The sequence below is a fragment of the Xiphophorus hellerii genome, chromosome 14 (genome assembly GCF_003331165.1).
Source record: "Xiphophorus hellerii strain 12219 chromosome 14, Xiphophorus_hellerii-4.1, whole genome shotgun sequence".
NCBI classification, from domain to species: domain Eukaryota; kingdom Metazoa; phylum Chordata; class Actinopteri; order Cyprinodontiformes; family Poeciliidae; genus Xiphophorus; species Xiphophorus hellerii.
Genome location: NC_045685.1, coordinates 27,223,371 through 27,243,746, shown reverse-complemented (window position 1 = coordinate 27,243,746; position 20,376 = coordinate 27,223,371). Strand labels below are relative to the sequence as shown.

The 20,376-nt window shown below is 44.2% G+C and overlaps 1 protein-coding gene across 1 annotated transcript; it reads right to left on the bottom strand.

The window, feature by feature from the left end:
- Positions 1–2,604: 2,604 nt before the first annotated feature.
- Positions 2,605–20,226, bottom strand: LOC116732576 (alpha-tectorin-like). Its single transcript, XM_032582854.1, has 19 exons — positions 20,141–20,226; positions 18,558–18,629; positions 18,288–18,385; positions 17,743–17,952; positions 17,440–17,502; positions 15,899–15,992; positions 15,666–15,792; positions 14,905–15,166; positions 14,053–14,209; positions 13,872–13,959; positions 13,716–13,778; positions 13,369–13,565; positions 13,156–13,290; positions 12,882–13,069; positions 12,642–12,793; positions 11,714–11,959; positions 11,464–11,626; positions 11,264–11,347; positions 2,605–2,699 (listed from the first exon to the last, which is right to left on the bottom strand). Exons 2-18 carry the CDS (start codon positions 18,604–18,606, stop codon positions 11,264–11,266), a joined length of 2,376 nt encoding a protein of 791 aa, XP_032438745.1. The 5' UTR covers positions 18,607–18,629; positions 20,141–20,226; the 3' UTR covers positions 2,605–2,699.
- Between the last annotated feature and the right edge of the window lie 150 nt (positions 20,227–20,376).

The following is a 20,376-nucleotide window of genomic DNA, read 5'->3' as shown; positions in this document are numbered from 1 at the left end:
AAAAAATGCTCTGCAGGGTAATTTCTGCTTCTGCTTGGTTGTTCCAAGTGAGAAATTCTTGCCTATGGCATCCACTTACAGAGGTGCTGTTCACATTCTCGTTGTATTTATATGACATAAAATACCAAGTGGTATTTTATCTCCAATTACACACACTCTTTCACACCAACAGGAATTGTAACACAAACAAAAACACAAAACACAAAACAACTGGTCAGATTTGTAGTCAGTCAAAATTTCATCAGTCACCAATTTTCAGTCTGTCCTCATTATTTTATCAAATTTTACTCTAATTTTCATCAAATTTTACTGAAGCTTCAGGAATTTTCCAATGTTTTGTTAACATTTTTAATGTTTTAATTTAATTAATTTTAAACTCTAGTCTTCAGGAACCTGTTTTAAATACCGTGCACATTTAAAAAGAGACATCTCAAACTTATGTTAGAATCTAACAATAACCAATAATTTCCTGTTTTCTGGTACCAGTTTTTTACTTAACCCTTATTTTAAAACCGAAACACCACGTTTTTTCTTTATTTTACTTTCAACATACCATCTACACCGTACTTCTTTTTCCATTTAGTCAGGTACTTTAAGTTTCCTGGCTCCATCTGACACATTAACTTCTCATCCCCTTTAAGACTTTTCTCCTTCCCGTGTGAAAAACCCATATTTTACAGTGTGTTCATCCCGTTCTTTACACACCTAGGGTGGACTCTACAGAACGGGGGATAGGAAGAGTAGGGTGGTGGCCAAGTTCTTGTTGTAGTAATTCTCGCTTGGACTAAATTCAATAAATGATTTGAGTGGAGAATTCTTGATGATCATCCCCAACAAGCCCACCACTCACCTTTCCCACTGTTTTTTAGGTATCACATTTATTGCCTTTCCCTACGTGTGTTTTTTATACTTTCCCTTTTTTTTTTTCTTGACGTCAAACGGGGGACTTGAAAACCGCCCGTAACATTCCATTTACTTACTTGGTTGAATCCTGCTCTGTCTCGGTTTTGAGTCCCGTCAATCCACCGTTGGCAGAAGGAGCTTGACATAAGACACTGGCCCAGCGAGGAAATTGCCCCCCGGGACTTTTCAGAATACTGCCGGCAGATTTCAGCGCGTCTTACTCCTTCCGTCAGCGGTGGGTATGTTGGGAATCCCTGAACGAGCCCCCAAATGATAGGTTTATTTTAATTCCTAACTTGCAAAGATTCAACCAGAGACACAATTTTCTTTTCTGCAGAAAAGGAGGAAAGATCCGAGACGCGGAAAGTCGCCGTCAAACACTGTCTGGGATCAACTATGCCCGATCTTTGTCTGCATTTGGCTTTATTAGAAAATACAAGGAAGGAGGTTGGGCTTTTTCATATAGTCACACAAAGAATTTGACCAATGACCTGTTTCTACAGGGTGTGCTGGAACCTTCTGTGGACATGCCCTTACAAGGGCTTGGGCTGACCACAACTAATCAGTTACACATGTAGCTGGTAACACAGGAATGTGCAAACTTCTCTAGCCTCCAGGCAAACATCCTAAAAATGGTTAATAGTATTTCACAGAAGAAAAGGAGTCAAGTAAACAACACACAAAATAATAATATGAAAACATAACCTTTCAAATAAACTCACAAGTAAATGAACTTAGATAATTTTTCTAACAGGTCCGAACAGAAAACAGCCTCTGAGGCGATTATTACAAACTCAACGACGGTCATGAGACAGAAAAGCCTCGTCTGGCCGTCTGTTCCTGCCAGTGAGTCATGAATTAAATCTCCATATTTCTCTCTCCAGCAGAGAAGCCCGGTCTGCAGAACCAAGCTGAAGTTGGTTCCGATTCGAGAAAAGACTAAAGGGCGATTCCACCCAATTTTTCACCACCTTCCGCATCTTTAATCGGCTCTAGGTTAAAAACTACAACACCTGGACTCTTCAAACCTGGACTGGATTATTCTGCTCTAATAACAGAATATTTTAATCCATGTTTGGGATTTGTGAAACCTTTAGGTGATTTGTGAAACTTCACTAAAGCTTAGATTACTATTCATACTTGTTACATGCAGGTTTTGCAAATTCAATTTGAATTCAAAACCACTTTATTAATGGGAAATGAAATGTTGGTGTAGCTCATTAATTCTTCAAAGAGTTCAAAGGTCAATGCCGCCCTGCCGGCCTGATGCGGCTCCAGCTCTCATGCAATTACACAACTTTGACCTTAAAACAGTCAGTTTCATCTAAATCCATCAAAATGATCAAATTTCAACAAAACCTTTAGTAATAAAGACTTTGATTATCTTGTCAAATAAATGCCTTTTGTAATCTAAATACATAAATATCCCACGCCGACCTGGATATTCAACATGAATAAAAGACCAAATACAGACTTTTATTTTTAATGTTTATTTGCTGATTAAAACATGAATTACAACTTTAATCACCTTCATCCAAAGTAGTTATTATAAAAACTAAAAATGTTTAATTAATAATCATCATTGCACACTTTAATATTTTAGTGATTAGAAATCAAAAGTGCTGATCTTTATGTCGCCGCCGCACATCAGATGTCCAACATGAAAACCAAACAAGAAACAACAACAATCCATCCAAAGACTGAAGAAGACTGTGTCAGAGATTTCCTCATAACACCCGGGTCTGGATCAGAACCGGTCCACAGACTGGATCTTCATGGAGTTTGAGGTCCTTCACCTGAAAAGACAACAGGAGCAAAGTTTGAACCAGACTTCACAAACTGCTGTGGTTCAACTGGACATCAGCTTTACAAGATGATGAAAAGTTTTTCCCCTCATATTTTAATAACTCAAACATTATGTGCAAAACTCAGGAAATCTTCCTTTAAAAAGCTCAACACCAACATTTTGTCACAAAAACAAACCCTGTAAAAAGTTCAAGCTTGGTCTCTCTTCCCATCCATCAGGAACTTTGTCCATTTCTATTTCTGTCTCCATTGATGTGACGACTATCAGAGTTTGAGGTTTTCATTTTCATGGTCCTGCAACCGTGTCTAAAGATCCAGCGGTGTTACCGTAAACTAGACGACTAGTTACGACCCCTAGTGGAGAGTTCAAGCTACTGATCCACTAACCCCATCTGAGATAATCACTAAAGGATTAATGGGAAGGAACAATTATAAATGTGAATAACAATAATAATAATAATTAAAGCTGCAAGCAGCCTCGGGCGGCCCTCGCAGCAAGCGCCGCTCCGGCCTATTGGCCACCGCGGGGGTTCCAGCCACCGCAGAAGCTCTCGCACGATTTCCAGAGCCGCAGCCAACTCCCCACCGCAGAAGCTCTGCCACAGTTTCCAGCACCGCCGCCCGCCAGCCGCCGCAGAAGCTGTCGCGCATTTTCCACGCCCGTCCACCGGGCGACACGCGTGAATGCGTTCGGCGGCGCTCCCAGACGACTGTCAAAAAATCTGGTGCAGATCGGTCGATGCGTCGAGGAGATACAGCCGATGTATTAACTTAGGGGGCGCAGTGGAGCCAAATTACATCTCAATCCCGTTGGGCTCTTTAGAGGTGAACAAAGGTCATACATATCCAGTTTGGAGCCAATCGGATGATCCATGCTTGAATTAGAGCCAAACGTATGAATATGGCGAGGGACTGATATTCGCCATTTGGCCACGCCCACACGGTTCAGCCAGCAGTGAGCAATGACAGAGCTCATCATCCGAATCATCTTGATTAGGTCAAGAGAGCCATAAACGGAGCTTTCCAAGGAAAAAAACGGCACTTCCGGTTCCGAGGGGGCGGGGCTTAGATGACGTCATAATGTGATGACGTAGGATCGACGGGCAAGCCTCCAGGATCACTCAGGCCAAGTTTGATGCAGCTCGGTCAAAATATGTGGAATGTAGAGGCAAACGTATACGAACGGCGTTGCCGCCATTGAAAACTCTTGGCACTTTAAAGCAAGCGAGACCAACTTCCTATCTGTCATCCAACACAGAATCACCTTGATTAGGTCAAGAGAGCCATAGATGAAAGTTTCCAAGGAAAAAAATAGCACTTCCTGTTCTGAGGGGGCGGGGCTTAGATGACGTCATAATCTGATGACATAGAATTTTCAGGTATCACACCAGCATCACTCAAGCCAAGTTTGGTGCAGCTCGGTCGAAACATGTGGAATCTAGAAGCAAACGTATGGCATCGGCGTTACAGGTCACTTCGCCATGCCGCCGCACCCAGCTGCTTCATCGCAGCCGGTCAGGGCTTGAATCCACAACACACCAACATGTCTTCTGTCTCTGGACACAGTTTCATGTTGATGAGGTCAAAGGGCTAAGATAGCGACCGTTCACAGTAAAACATGACACTTCCTGTTCTCAGGGGGCGTGGCCTAAGTGATGTCATCATTTGACCATAGGGTATTGTAGGGCACCCGATGACGATCAATCACTGAAAGTTTGGTCCCTCTATGTGTTTTTGTATAGGAAATATAAGAGTTTCGTGTTTCATGGCGAGTAGGTGAACTTTGACCCCTGCTAACCCCCCTTCAACATGCTCCAAAACTCACCAATTTGATAACTTTAAATCAAACATGCCTTATGATCAAACTGACCGAGTTTGAAGTCGATCAATCGAAATCCCTAGGAGGAGTTCGATCAAATACGAAGGCTGTAAACGTCAAAATCGAGGTAAAAAATGGACGTTCAATACAAAATGGCCGACTTCCTGTGATAGTTGGCTTATAACATTAAATGTAAGTTCTGAGTCTTTTGGTGAGCTCTACAAGTGTACCAAATTTCATGTCTCTACGATGAAGTACGTTCATACCATTGTGTCAACAGAAAATTGCTAGTTGCCGCCGTTCAGCAATTTTTTTTGCGATTTTTGCGACAACCTTAAAATTCAAAATTTTTAAATTTTCTAGTCGCCACCGCCAAGTTTGGTGAGTTTTTGAATATGATAAAGCCCCCAAAAAGGCGCCTCTTTGGGGGGGCAGAATCGTAATAATAATAATAATAATAATTAAAGCTGCAAGCAGCCTCGGGCGGCCCTCGCAGCAAGCGCCGCTCCGGCCTATTGGCCACCGCGGGGGTTCCGGCCACCGCAGAAGCTCTCGCACAGTTTCCAGAGCCGCAGCCCGCTCGCCACCGCAGAAGCTCTGCCGCAGTTTCCAGCACCGCCGCCCGCCAGCCGCCGCAGAAGCTATCGCGCATTTTCCCCACCCGTCCACTGGGCGACACGCGTGAATGCGTTCGGCGGCGCTCCCCGACGACTGTCAAAAAATCTGATGCAGATCGGTCGATGCATCGAGGAGATACAGCCCATGTATTAACTTAGGGGGCGCAGTGGAGTCAAATTACATTTCAACCTCGTTGGGCTCTTTAGAGGTGAACAAAGGTCATACATATCCAGTTTGGCGTCAATCGGATGATCCATGTGTGATTTAGAGCCAAACGTATGTATATGGCGAGGGACTGATATTCGCCATTTGGCCACGCCCACACGGTTCAGCCAGCAGCGAGCATTGACAGAGTTTATCATCCGAATCATCTTGATTAGGTCAAGAGAGCCATAAACAGAGCTTTCCAAGTAAAAAAATAGCACTTCCTGTTCCGAGGGGGCGGGGCTTAGATGACGTCATAATATGATGACGTAGGATCGACGGGCGTCCCACCAGGATCACTCATGCCAAGTTTGGTGCAGAAGCTATCGACCGTTCACAGCAAAATATTAGACTTCCTGTTGTCAGGGGGCGTGGCCTAAGTGATGTCATCATTTGACCATTGGATATTATTGGACACTTGATTATGATCAATCACTGAACGTTTGGTGTCTCTGTTAATTTTTGTGTTAGAATTACAAATTATTTAATTTTTTCCTCCATTACAACATTGAACTTTCATTCCGTAGGGCAATGCTGCCCTCTGGTGTCGAATTACTGAAATAATGAAACTATTTCAGTGGGCAGCAGAGGGCAGCATTGCCCTACAAACAACGAACATGGACTGTTTATTATGTAATTACACAGAAGATCTCTCTAATTCATTCTGAGGGGGCGGGGCTTAGATGACGTCATAATATGATGACATAGCATTGTCAGGTATCACACCAGGATGAGTCAGGCCAAGTTTGGTGCAGCTCGGTCGAAACATGTGGAATCTAGAAGCAAACGTATGGCATCGGCGTTACAGTTCACTTCGCCACGCCGCCACACCCAGCTGCTTCATCGCAGCCGGTCAGGGCTTGGATCCACAACACACCAACATGTCTTCTGTCTCTGGACACAGTTTCATGTTGATTAGGTCAAAGGGCTAAGATAGCGACCGTTCACAGTAAAACATGACACTTCCTGTTCTCAGGGGGCGTGGCCTAAGTGATGTCATCATTTGACCATTGGATATTATTGGACACTCGATTATGATCAATCACTGAAGGTTTGGTGTCTCTGTGAGTTTTTGTGTTAGAATTACAAATTATTTAATTTTTTCCTCCATTACAACATTGAACTGTCATTCCGTAGGGCAATGCTGCCCTCTGGTGTCGAATTACTGAAATAATGAAACTATTTCAGTGGGCAGCAGAGGGCAGCATTGCCCTACAAACAACGAACATGGACTGTTTATTATGTAATTACACAGAAGATCTCTCTAATTCATTCTGAGGGGGCGGGGCTTAGATGACGTCATAATATGATGACATAGCATTGTCAGGCATCACACCAGGATGAGTCAGGCCAAGTTTGGTGCAGCTCGGTCGAAATATGTGGAATCTAGAAACAAACGTATGGCATCGGCGTTACAGGTCACTTCGCCACGCCGCCACAGCCAGCTGCTTCATCGCAGCCAGTCAGGGCTTGAATCCACAACACACCAACATGTCTTCTGTCTCTGGACACAGTTTAATATTGATTATGTCAAAGGGCTAAGATAGCAACCGTTCACAGTAAAACATGACACTTCCTGTTCTCAGGGGGCGTGGCCTAATTGATGTCATCATTTGACCACAGGGTATTTTTGGACACCTAATGATGATCAATAATTTAAAGTTTGGTATCTCTGTGAGTTTCTGTGCAGGATATATAAGAGTTTCGTGTTTCATGGCGAGTAGGTGAACTTTGACCCCTGGTAAGCCCCCTTCAGCAAGCTCATGCAGTCACCAATTTGATAACTTTAAATCAAACATGCCTTATGATCAGACTGACCGAGTTTGAAGCCGATCAATCGAAATCCCTAGGAGGAGTTCGATCAAATGCAAAGGCTGTAAACGTCAAAATCGAGGTCAAATGAACTTCAATCTAAAATGGCCGACTTCCTGTTGGGTTTAGAGCATGGCTCTAAGAGACTTTTTTGTACGTCCCGACAAGATACACATGTGTACCAAGTTTCGTAATTCTAGGTTTAAGCATGGCTTGGGGCTGTTCATTTAAAATACTCTAGGGGTCGCTATAGAAAAATTAGGCCACGCCCACCAAATATCGCTATGGATTCCTGTTCGGGGATGGATAAGGATCCATCCTAGTGAGTTTGGAGCAGCTCACCCCGAAACTGTGGAATTCAGAGCCAAACGAAATTCGATGGCGTTCGCAACGCCGCCACGCCCACCTGCTTCATCGCAGCCGGTCGGGGTTGGAATCCACAACACACCAACATGTCTTCTGTCTCTGGACACAGTTTCATGTTGATTAGGTCAAAGGGCTAAGATAGCGACCGTTCACAGTAAAACATTACACTTCCTGCTCTCAGGGGGCGTGGCCTACATAAAAAAAAAATTTCACTGCAGGGTATTTTAGGGCACCCGATGACAACCAATCACTGAAAGTTTGGTCCCTCTATGTGTTTTTGTATAGGAAATATAAGAGGTTTTTGTTTCATGGCGTGTAGGTGAACTTTGACCCCTGCTAACCCCCCTTCAACATGCTCCAAAACTCACCAATTTGATAACTTTAAATCAGACATGCCTTATGATCAGACTGACCGAGTTTGAAGCCGATCAATCGAAATCCCTAGGAGGAGTTCGATCAAATACGAAGGCTGTAAACGGCCAAATCAGGGTCCGAAATGGACCTTCAATCCAACATGGCCGACTTCCTGCGATACTTGCACTATGACATTACTTGTAAATTCTGAGCGTCTTAGTGAGCTCTACAACTGTACCGAATTTCAAGTCTCTACGATGAAGTAAGTGAATAGCAATGGGTCTGTTGAAAATTGCTAGTTGCCGCCGTTGAGCAATTTTTTTTGCGATTTTTGCAACGACCTTAAAATTCAAAATTTTTAAACCGCCTAGTCGCTTCCGCCAAGTTTGGTGAGTTTTTGAATATGATAAAGCCCCCAAAAAGGCCCACGAAGAGGTGGGAAGAATAATAATAATTAAAGCTGCAAGCAGCCTCGGGCGGCCCTCGCAGCAAGCGCCGCTCCGGCCTATTGGCCACCGCGGGGGTTCCGGCCACCGCAGAAGCTCTCGCGCGTTTTCCAGAGCCGCAGCCCGCTCCCCACCGCGGAAGCTCCGCCGCAGTTTCCAGCACCGCCGCCCGCTAGCCGCCGCAGTAGCTGTCGCGCATTTTCCCCGCCCGTCCACCGGGCGACACGCGTGAATGCGTTCGGCGGCGCTCCCCGACGACTGTCAAAAAATCTGGTGCAGATCGGTCGATGCGTCGAGGAGATACGGCCGATGTATTAACTTAGGGGGCGCAGTGGAGTCAAATTACATCTCAAACCCGTCGGGCTCTTTAGAGGTGAACAAAGATCATACATATCCAGTTTGGCGCCAATCGGATGATCCATGTGTGAATTAGAGCCAAACGTATGAATATGGCGAGGGACTGATATTCGCCATTTGGCCACGCCCACACGGTTCAGCCAGAAGCGAGCAATGACAGAGCTCATCATCCGAATCATCTTGATTAGGTCAAGACAGCAATAAACGGAGCTTTCCAAAAAAAAAGACACTTCCTGTTCTGAGGGGGCGGGGCTTAGATGACGTCATAATATGATGACACAGGGTCGTCAGGGATCCCACCAGGGTCACTCGTGCAAAGTTTGGTGCAGAAGCTATCGACCGTTCACAGTAAAATACAAGACTTCCTGTTGTCAGGGGGCGTGGCCTAAGTGATGTCATCATTTAACCATTGGATATTATTGGACACAAGATAATGATCAATAACTGAAGGTTTGGTGTCTCTGTCAGTTTTTGTGTTAGAATTATAAATTTTTAATTGTTTCCTCTTCATTACAAAATTCAACTTTATTCGTAGGGCAATGCTGCCCTCTGGTGTCGAATTACTGAAATAATGAAACTATTTCAGTGGGCAGCAGAGGGCAGCATTGCCCTACAAACGACAAACATGGACTGTTTATTATGTAATTACACAGAAGATCTCTCTAATTCATTCTGAGGGGGCGGGGCTTAGATGACGTCATAATATGATGACATAGCATTGTCAGGCATCACACCAGGATGAGTCAGGCCAAGTTTGGTGCAGCTCGGTCGAAACATGTGGAATCTAGACGCAAACGTATGGCATCGGCGTTACAGGTCACTTCGCCACGCCGCCACACCCAGCTGCTTCATCGCAGCCGGTCAGCGCTTGGATCCACAACACACCAACATGTCTTCTGTCTCTGGACACAGTTTCATGTTGATTAGGTCAAAGGGCTAAGATAGCGACCGTTCACAGTAAAACATGACACTTCCTGTTCTCAGGGGGCGTGGCCTACGAAAAAAAAAAATTTCACCACAGGGTATTGTAGGACACCCGATGCCAATCAATAACTGAACGTTTGGTCCCTCTATGTGTTTTTGTATAGGAAATATAAGAGTTTCGTGTTTCATGGCGAGTAGGTGAACTTTGACCCCTGGTAACCCCCCTTCAGCAAGCTCATACAGTCACCAATTTGATAACTTTAAATCAGACATGCCTTATGATCAGACTGACCGAGTTTGAAGCTGATCAATCGAAATCCCTAGGAGGAGTTCGATCAAATGCAAAGGCTGTAAACGTCAAAATCGAGGTCCAAAATGGACCTTCAATACAAAATGGCCGACTTCCTGTTGGGTTTCGACCATGGCTCTAATAGACTTTTTTGTACGTCCTGACAAGCTACACATATGTACCAAGTTTCGTAATTCTAGGATAAAGCATGGCATAGGGCTGTTCATTTAAAATACTCTAGGGGTCGATATAGAGAAATTAGGCCACGCCCACCAAATTTTGTTATGAATTCCTGTCGGTGGGTGGATAAGGATCCATCCTAGTGAGTTTGGAGCAGCTGGGCCCGAAATTGTGGAATTCAGAGCCAAACGAAATTCGACGGCGTTCGCAACGCGGCCACGCCCACCTGCTTCATCGCAGCCGGTCGGGGTTGGATTACTCAACACACCAACATGTCTTCTGTCTCTGGACACAGTTTCATGTTGATTAGGTCAAAGGGCTAAGATAGCGACCGTTCACAGTAAAACATGACACTTCCTGTTCTCAGGGGGCGTGGCTTAAGTGATGTCATCATTTCACCACAGGGTATTTTAGGACATCTTATGACAATCAATCACTGAAAGTTTGGTCCCTCTATGTGTTTTTATATAGGAAATATAAGAGTTTCGTGTTTCATGGCGAGTAGGTGAACTTTGACCCCTGCTAACCCCCCTTCAACATACTCCAAAACTCACCAATTTGATAACTTTAAATCAAACATGCCTTATGATCAGACTGACCAAGTTTGAAGTCGATCAATCGAAATCCCTAGGAGGAGTTCGATCAAATACGAAGGCTGTAAACGTCAAAATCGAGGTAAAAAATGGACGTTCAAGACAAAATGGCCGACTTTCTGTGATAGTTGGCTAATAACATTAAATGTAAGTTCTGAGTCTTTTGGGGAGCTCTACAAGTGTACCAAATTTCATGTCTCTACGATGAAATACGTTCATACCATTGTGTCAACAGAAAATTGCTAGTTGCCGCCGTTGAGCAATTTTTTTTGCGATTTTTGCGACAACCTTAAAATTCAAAATTTTTAAATTTTCTAGTCGCCACCGCCAAGTTTGGTGAGTTTTTGAATATGATAAAGCCCCCAAAAAGGCACACGAAGAGGTGGGAAGAATCGTAATAATAAACAGTACAGATACAATAGGCCTTCGCAGCGCTTTGCTGCTCGGGCCTAATAAACAGTACAGATACAATAGGCCTTCGCAGCGCTTTGCTGCTCGGGCCTAATAATAAGAAACAGTACAGAAACAATAGGCCTTCGCAGCGCTTTGCTGCTCGGGCCTAATAATATGTCAGAATAACAGACAGTCTTACCTAGGCAGTCCAAGCCATGCTGATGAAGGCAGCAGCTCCAGACTGGGACCGGACAGACCTGCGTCTCCGAGTTCCACCACACGTCTAGAAGTGAAGGACAGACAAGTCTACATTTCAATGACTGTCAAAGCTGAACTTTGTCTCTCATAGTGTGTTAGCGTCAAACATCCTGAGGTGAGTGAGATTCAGAGAAGCTGCACCTTGACGCAGGTGTTCTCCTGTTTGATGCAGAGCTGCAGTTTGCAGTGCAGGTAGACCTCAGCTGAGCTCCCAATGAACTGGAACATGTTGAAGGAGAAGGAGTTGGAGGTTCCCTTTCCGTTTGCCTCCACGCTCACCGTCTGGTCCTCAGGGTTTGGACAACTGCTCACAAGCGTCAAATCAAACGTTGGTGGTCGGATCAGAGAGGTTAGAAAGGTCACAGAGGCTGAATATGGGCAGCGGTCTCACCCGTTCTTGATCAGGTAATGTTTACGGCTAGCGTTGGCCGATTCCTTGTCCGTCGCCCAGCAGGAGTCCATCACCAAGGCAACCAGGCTTTCATTCAGGCCGTTGGCGTCCAGCTCCACCCAGATCTTCTGGTTCAGGCGAACTTTGGTGTTTGAGGCCACAGCTTGAGTTCGGTGGGCGTCGGTGTAGGCCTTCATGGTCAGAGAGTAATTCCAAAGTCCGGATGAGATGAACTGAACCACAGAGCTGCAGAGGACACACACAGCTGGCAGGAGTCTGCTTCTACTTCTGACTGCTCAAAGATTTTACTTTGCTTTCTGCATCCAGCAGGTTTGTACTGTCATATGGAGATGCTAGCTGTGGTCGTCTCCTTGGTGTTTCAGTTTTTACGTCAGCTTAACCGGAGCTTCTTTTCTTTCTAGTAGGTTTTGTTATGTCTTGGTTTTCTGCACCTGTTTTGCCTCCCATTATTTCCCCTCTGCTTCCTGCTTGTTCACAGGCCACATCCAATCACTGCCCTCGTCAACAGACGCTGTGGGCCGTCACGATGTTGCTATGACGACGGGTTCATCTCGTAGGGGAACCAAACTGCATTCAGCTCAATTTTACGCTACAGACACGTTGATGAAGGAACGACCCAAGTTACAGGAGTCTAAAAGCTTCCAACTCTTCAAAGTTATGTTTTCTATGCAACATATATCTATGATAGGACAGCGTAGCTACATCTAGTATTTCATAGAGTGTTTAAGCTTTTGGCCAAATCTGTAAAATCACTTTGACCTGAATCATAAAGAGAAAGGATTGGACTCTGTTATATCAATCTATTCCTACAGAAACTGACCAAACTATTCTGTAATGTTTTACTGAATCTTTTTCACCTGATTCTGAAACTAAAACCACAAGTTTACCTGATGGGATCAACACCCACCTGTCTTTGATCCTGAAAGCCACCGTCTGTATGTCCGGCTGGGTCTCAACGCAGGAAAACCCGATGTAGACCTGGTCTTGGCGAGTGATTCCTCCAGAGGAGAGGTTCTGTGTCATGATGGTGTTCTTGTAGATGGTTTGGCTGTTGTGGGTCTGCAAACAGAAACATTAACTCCGTACCAAAAGCTGACCTGTGAAAGTTGCCTCCACATCAAGGTCCCGAAGCAGAGCGCGAACCCACCGTGACCTCAGTCCCACAGAGGTCGGTGCTGTTGAAGCTGAAGGTCACCATGTGGGTCTGCTGGTCCATCTGACCTCTGCAGGTCGGATCATTGAGCTGTAAGACAGAGTAGTCGATGCCTTTGTCCTCCAGGAGACACCCGACCAGAGAGAAAGAAGTAGAGCTCTGCCTGCAGACCGGCGGATCACCTGGAGGTTACAGCGTTGGTGAGGAGAGGCAGTCAGAGGGTTTCCTCCAAACATTAAGGCCTGTTCTCAGGTCACAGCTGTCCTACCCAAAGAGTTCGTCTGTCTGTACTTGGAGGCAAAAATGGCCCGACAGAAGCAGCGAGTTTCTCCTCCAGCTGTCTTCTCTCCACAGAACTCGTGATCGCTGCAGGTCCTGTCCTGACAGACGGCCCCAGGGGGCGCTGCAGAGCAGATGCATTACTGTGAAAAGCAGCAGCAGCAGCAGATTCATGGAGCAGACGGAGGGCAGCAGGTCTTACAGCACTGAGCCTTGGACCTCCAGTCCTCCGGTGCGGCGCTGCTCTGCAGGCTGCAGGCTCTGGCGTAGGCCTCCAGGAACCGACAGCTGAGGCCATCCAGATCCGGATAGCGGCACAAAGTGTCTGTGCAGGCGGCCATGTAGGGCTCTGGGTCCACGCCGCAGGAGGAGAAGGGCGCCTCCTTCAGGAGGCTACAGCTGCTCCACATGGAGACAATCAATGATCAATAAACGGATTCGTCTCCCATCACAACTGACGTCACGAGGCATCAAACACCATGAAACATGAAGTTTCCCCCAGAGATCAGAGAGAAACTCAGACTAAAGGTTCTGGATCAATGTGCTCACCGTTCAGCCATCTTGGTGCAGCTGGTGGTTGTGTCAGTAGCGTCGGTGTACTGCGCCTCACAGCTAGGGGGCGACACACAACAAGGTCAGGACCGATTCCTGAGTTTACCTGCAGTCCGTCCGTCCAGCAGCGGTCGGTCGGTAAGGAGGTCTGACCTGGTGGAGCCGTCCTCAGAGAGCCGCTCTTCACTCAGAGACCTGCTGGCGTTTCCACACAGACCCTGCAGAGGCAGTCCATTAGAACCTGGACGGGTTCAGGACGCAGCGAGAGACAATCAGCATCAGACTGCAGGACAGCAGCGATCCTCAGGATCCAAACTCATCTGATGCTCTGTACCTTTCAGGTGGATCTGAGCCGTGGAGCCGTCAAAGAAGACAGAAGCAGAGAAGTCGGACAGGGACGCCTGGACAGTGACTCCAGTTTGGTCCTTGGAGAGCTTCACACCGTGACCCGTCTGAACCGAGCCGCTGAGGGTCAGCGGCGAGCCGTTCAGCTGCGACCCACAGAGACACAGCGGACTGTCAGAACTCAGAGGCTGAGCCACAGAAACCTGGAGGTCTGTCTGAGAAAAGGAGCTACAGGCGAGTCTGGAGGGGCTTCGGAAGGTGGCGCCCCCTGCTGGTGAAGCAGCAGAGAGACGCTGCTTCACCTACAAACTTCAGACTACAACGGACCTGTGACTCAGCAGCTCTGAAAAGGTTCTGTAGCATGAGGAAAGCTTTAAACACACACACACAGAATGACTGAAATAAATTATGAACCAACTGAAAAAGTTCAACTAAAACTGAATCTGACTTTTGTTTTCAGCTAAAACTCAGAAAATATTTTTTATAAATTGTCTTTAGGATCAAAGCTGATAGAAAAAAAAGTTCAAAACTGTTTCAGTTCTTTTGGGTTCAGGAGATAAGAAACCACAAAAACTATAAAGTCTAAGATTTTTTTAATCAAAACTTTTAAATTAGGAAATTTAATCATCAAATTCATTGCTAGTGTTTTTCCTGTTGTGAACATTTAAAATGATTTTGTTTGAACTTCATGTCAGTCTCTTATAAGTATCAGTTTGCTCTTTAGCAGCAGAAAAAGTTGCATTTGTTTCATAAATCCAGAGGTTCCTGGGCTGGGCCCCCAGAACCCCAGGATCCAGATTACGGCCCTGCTGGAAGCCATGAAGCGTCTGCAGCGGCTCACCAGAACTCTGCCTCCTTGTTTCAGCTGGATGTCAACGGCCGATGTGAACCCGTTCAGTCGCAGCGTCACGCCGTCCAGGAAGCTCACGTCTTTACGGCGCCGCTCCTGGAAGTGGGCCAGAACCTGGAAGTCTGGGCCTGATGGGATCCTCAGCAGAGAGTACCAGCACCGGTCCTTCACAGAGTTCTGCTGGCCCTGGAAGTCCACCACAGCCGGACCCGTCACCGTGCAGACGGAGCCCAACGAGGAGGCAGAGGAGCAGCTGGTGGAGGCAGAAACAAACATCAAGACCTGTTGCTGGGGGCCACAGCCACCAGGGGGCGCTCTACTCCTCCAGCTCTCTGGATCAGTAGTCAGTATGTTACTGAGGTCTGACTGATGTGAAGGACTCAGATTTAGACCAACTGCTGTGCAGAAAGATTCATTTCAGCCTCACTGATCTCTGATCTGTTCTCCACCGCTGCTCACTTCCTGCTGCTCCTTCACAATAAAAGCTCATTTATCACTTCATGCTTCTCCTTCACAATAAAAGCTCATTTAACACTTCCTGCTGCTCCTTCAAAGTTAATGCTTGCTGTGAAAAAGACCACAGCTCCAGTGAAATTTAACTTCATGAGTCAAATTTGAAAACACATTTTTCTCTTTCCCACTTTTCAAATACAAAATCAATCAATCAATTTTATTTATAAAGCACCCTTCAAAGTGCTGTTTTTAGTAGCAGGACTTTGAGCGCGTAAATAAGTAAAAATGACCATATTTACACGCCGTTGCCTTGACAACGCTCCGTGGGCCCACAGCTGGTTTTCTGGAGGACTGCAGACTGAGAACAGGTGAGAGTCATGCAGGTTTTTGGATCAGAGCTGACGTCTCCAGGTCTGAACAGAACGCCTGAGAAACGAAGGAAGAGACAGAAAACTCAGAAACTCAGTTTATCTGAGGAAAAACTGTTTCACTGAATCTCAAAGTTCAGGTTTGGATTCAGAGGTTCACTGACCTGATGACCTGCAGCCGCTCAGATCTGCGTAGGCTTGCTGGTTTGTAACACTCGGAGGGAAAACTTTGTTTCCATCCACCAGAAAATCAGGGAGCTGCAGAACAACAGAGTCAGAACCACAGAGACTCAACACAGAATAAAAACTGATTTCATTAAAAATGTCTTGATAAAAACTCATTTCTTTCTTTGAGCCAAAACTTTGTTTTACTCAGCTGATTTTTACTCTAAAGAGCAAAACAGACATTTTTCCTGTCTCATGTTTCTATATGTTTTTTGTCTCATGTTTCTATGTTTTTCATGGTGTCCATTGTAATGGACATCTTGACTAAATGAACGTAGAACGTCATGAAAACTTCTATACTTTCCCCGCAGAGCTTCATGCAATAACTCATGGTCTCAACCTTTTAAACTGGATTTTGCTGTTTTGTTTATCAGTGTGCATGTCTGAATAGAGAATAAATAATATAAAATATAGCTTTGACTTTAGTGATGGCCATTGAACTTTCAGATGTATTGACATGCTATTATTTGTAGTGATGTAAACATATAACAATAGATTACACAGTTATCAAACTGCTGGCTATTTCCATGTAACCTTTATTTTTTATGAACACCTTGAAGCAGTTTCAGTTTGGATTTTACATTTCTTACAGCAGAAATGTGTTTTTCTGTGTATTATGGCCTCTTGCATCCAGTCGGCTCTGACTTTTTTCTCAGATTTTTGTGTTTACAGACTGATAATTTGATCTAGCAGGACAACAACACCCACTGATTCACTGTGAAGCTGAACTTCTCTGGATGAGACACTGAAAAACTGGGAATGCTTTACTTCTCAATTTACCATCTAATTCCTGTGGCTTATTTTCCTCATCCAATCACTGGATCAGAAATCTCTTGATGTACCATCAGTTCAAGAAGGTTTGACAGTTTTTACTTCATCATTGAGAAAATAACAGAAAATCATTATGAAATCACAAACTGGCTATGAAATGTTCACACATGCTTCTTTCTTTGCACAGTAACACTGAATAATTAGGCGCTGTACAGCCAACACAAAGTCCTGATGTCCATTGGGATGGACATTCAACTTTTAAAAAAGTCCTACGATTTAATGAGAGGAAAAATGTTCAAAATACTTTCAAATACTATTACTGGAAATACTTAAAAATATACAGAGAAAACTTTTCTGTGCTGCTATGAACATAAAGAATATTTTTGAAGTAAAACAGAAGCTTCCTCCTCAACGTCTGTTTTCAGTCACATGCTCGTCTGGATGACTGAAACTCACTAGTATCAACTTAAGGGTCTAAACTTTATTGTTTTTGCTTAATAATAAACCAATCTATAACAAGCATCATGTAAATAACCAATTCCCTAATATTTTTATTAGTTTAATCCCAGAAAAGGAGTGGAGTCTAAAGGATGTCTTGATAAAAACTGAAAATAATCAGGAAAATCTTCAGGTAGATGTTTAGATCTGACAATATTTAATTATTAACTCAAAGCTTTTCCTGTATTTCGTAAAAGATTCAAAGACTTACCACTGATTGGTCTAAATTCACAACAGCAGTTTGTGATCCAAAGTTTACTAGAAGAAAAGTGTACTAAAAGAAATACAAAAAAACAGTCAGCAGGTTTGATCCAGTCAAAAGGTTTTCACAAAAAGTCTTTGCATGAAACATAATTACATACTATAGGCGATATAAACAATGAATAAAATATAAGAACTAAACGTAAACAGCTCATACAGTTCTATCAGTTCATTCATATTCTTCCATCAATGTTTTGTGTTTAAGTCTTTTCTAAAACCAGAAAACAGATTTAAATCACTGAACAGAACTTACTCCAGAGTTCATAAAGAACATGTAGCACTCCGCAGTGTTCTTAATGCTTGGCAGATTCTGGAGGACGTCTTGCAGTTCAGAATAGTCAGGCACACTTTGAAGATAAAACTGTGCGTACGCTGTTTTAGGCATCACCAAGCAGTCTCCTCTGCTCTGAGGCTCATAAAAGCCGGTGAAACAGAGAACAAAGTTGTCACTGTTGAAGTTCAGCTGAAAAAACAGAAACACAACAAGTCAAAGAAAAACCGACCCACAAAGATTCATCAGGAAGAGAAAAGAGTCTGGAAGTCCTGAGGAATAAAACTCTACAGATCAGTTTCTGATTAAATGAGCAGAAATCCTCTGGACTCCTACTTCCTGTGTTTGCTTCAAAATAAAAGCAGGCAGACTCAGAGCTCTGAAGCTGCAGAGATCATCATCATCATCAACATCACCATCATCATCATCATCATCAACATCATCATCATCATCATCATCATCATCATCATCATCATGCGTCTGACTAAGCAATAATTAGTAGAGGTTCATCCAGTCATTTTACTCACATAAAGTTGTTCGTATTTCTGTCCAAAGTACGTGATGGGGCATGAGCTGATGTCCACCTTTGTGTTCATAGTAAATACTTCAACCTGTCCAGCAGCTCCTGAAACACAGAGACACATGAGATGAGAACCAGAGTCTGGCAGCAACATGACAATCTGTAGATGAATAAACCAGCATCAGTTGGTCTGTTTGGAGACCAAGATGGCAGCAGGAGCTCCGTTCCTCCATCTTCACTGACTCAGCAGAAACTGCTTCTAACTGCAGGAACTCACCTGGCAGCAACATGGCAGCAGAGAGGAAGAGGAGCAGGAGGCGGAGCATGTTGGAGGCGACCAATCAGAGAGCTGGAAAACAGAACATCACATGAAACATAAATCAGTTTTTACTTTCTGCTAAGTTTATTGTTGAAGTTTGAATGTCTCGTTTTATTTCAGTCATGAATGAATTCCTTTGAGGCAGAATCTGTTGCTGGTTTGTCTTCCTTGGAGGTGAGGAAGCCACCTGGGGCCACAGGGACACCTGCAGGGGCCACAAATGTCCTCTGTACAAACACAGGCTGTAAAGTTACTGACAACAAGGCAGATGAATCAGCAGCAGGACCTAAATGATGATATTTGTTTCAGATTTCTCCCAGAAATGTAACATTTTTAATGTTAAACCAAAACTTAAAGTGGATTAATGGCAATATCTGGCAACTTCCAACTCTTTCTGATCTGTTGCCAGATTCTGAGGCTTCAAAATGATCCGGTCCTGGTTTTGATCTGTAGTGAGTCTGGTTGATCCAAACAGCAGCGCTGGTAGTGAGCTGAATCATGTCACCTCACAAAACTGCTTGTGTAACAAAGAGCCTGACACCAAACAGACGAAGCAGCTAAACTCTGGTTGGAACGACGTCCAACAGGAAGCAGCTGGCATTCAGTGCTCAGCCTGATGCCAACACAAACAGCTGGAGGCTGTGTGTGTTCTTCTGTGGTTTAGTTTGACCTTCCTAAGAAACGCACCCTGGAAAGTTTCCTGACATGGCAACAATCAATCAGCCAAATCAAATTTTATTTGTAGAGCACCTTTCAGCAACAAGGCATTTCAAAGAGCATTACATCATAAAAACATAAAAATATAAAGTCAACAGCTTTACATTTTGCACATCAGATTATTGATCAATGTTTCATGATTATGTTTCCAAATCAGCTCTAACCAGCTGAGTTTTTAGTCTGGATTTAAAGGAACTCAGTGTTTCAGCTGTTCTGCAGTTTTCTGGTGGTTTGTTCCAGATTTGTGGTGCACAGAAGCTCAGAGAATCAAAGTCAAAGTTTCTGATTCTGTAAAGCTCTCAGGGTAACTTTACACCACAAATTTTACTCAAGTTAGAGAAGCAATAGTTCAACATATTTTTACTCAAGTAAAAGTAAAAAGTTTCCGTCCAGGAAACGACTCAATTAAGAGCAGAAAAGCATTTGGTAAAAAGTAACTGATCAAAACATGAATCATATTTTAACAATTCATCATCAGATGCACCAAAATGCAAATTTATGTGGAAATTTTGGACCAAATTGAAAAAAAAATAATCTTGTAACATAGCTAGAATTTGGGGAAGTAAAATTTCTGAAAATCAATTTCTGTCAACATAAAGTTTATGAAACTTTAAGAAAGTTTTTGTGAAAGTTTCCTCCATCTGGAGAATTTATGGTTAAAAGCTTGTTGTGGTGGTGATTTTGCAAATAGATGGTAATAATCTTCGGTTGTTTTTCTACGTGGCTCTGTTGCTGTGAATGTTTCCTCTTTCCCCCTCAGAGAATTTGGTTTTCTGTGAGAAATGTCTCCATGGATGAGCAGAAGAGAGTCCAGCGGGTCTTACCCTCTACAGGAGGATGATGAAGGTGATGATGAAGGTGGCTCTCTGGTGACCGGAGTTGCTGGGCCGATTTGGCGTCTCTGTCCGGCGGATGCTGCTGCTTCTGTTGGTCTCTGCTGGCGTCACCGGATTAAATAAACCTGGAGACGAGGAGGGGACGGTGATGATTGGCCAAACACCTGGGACAGGTATTTGCCCCGGGCTCATTCTGTTCAGTTATTTGTACTGATGGTAAGACA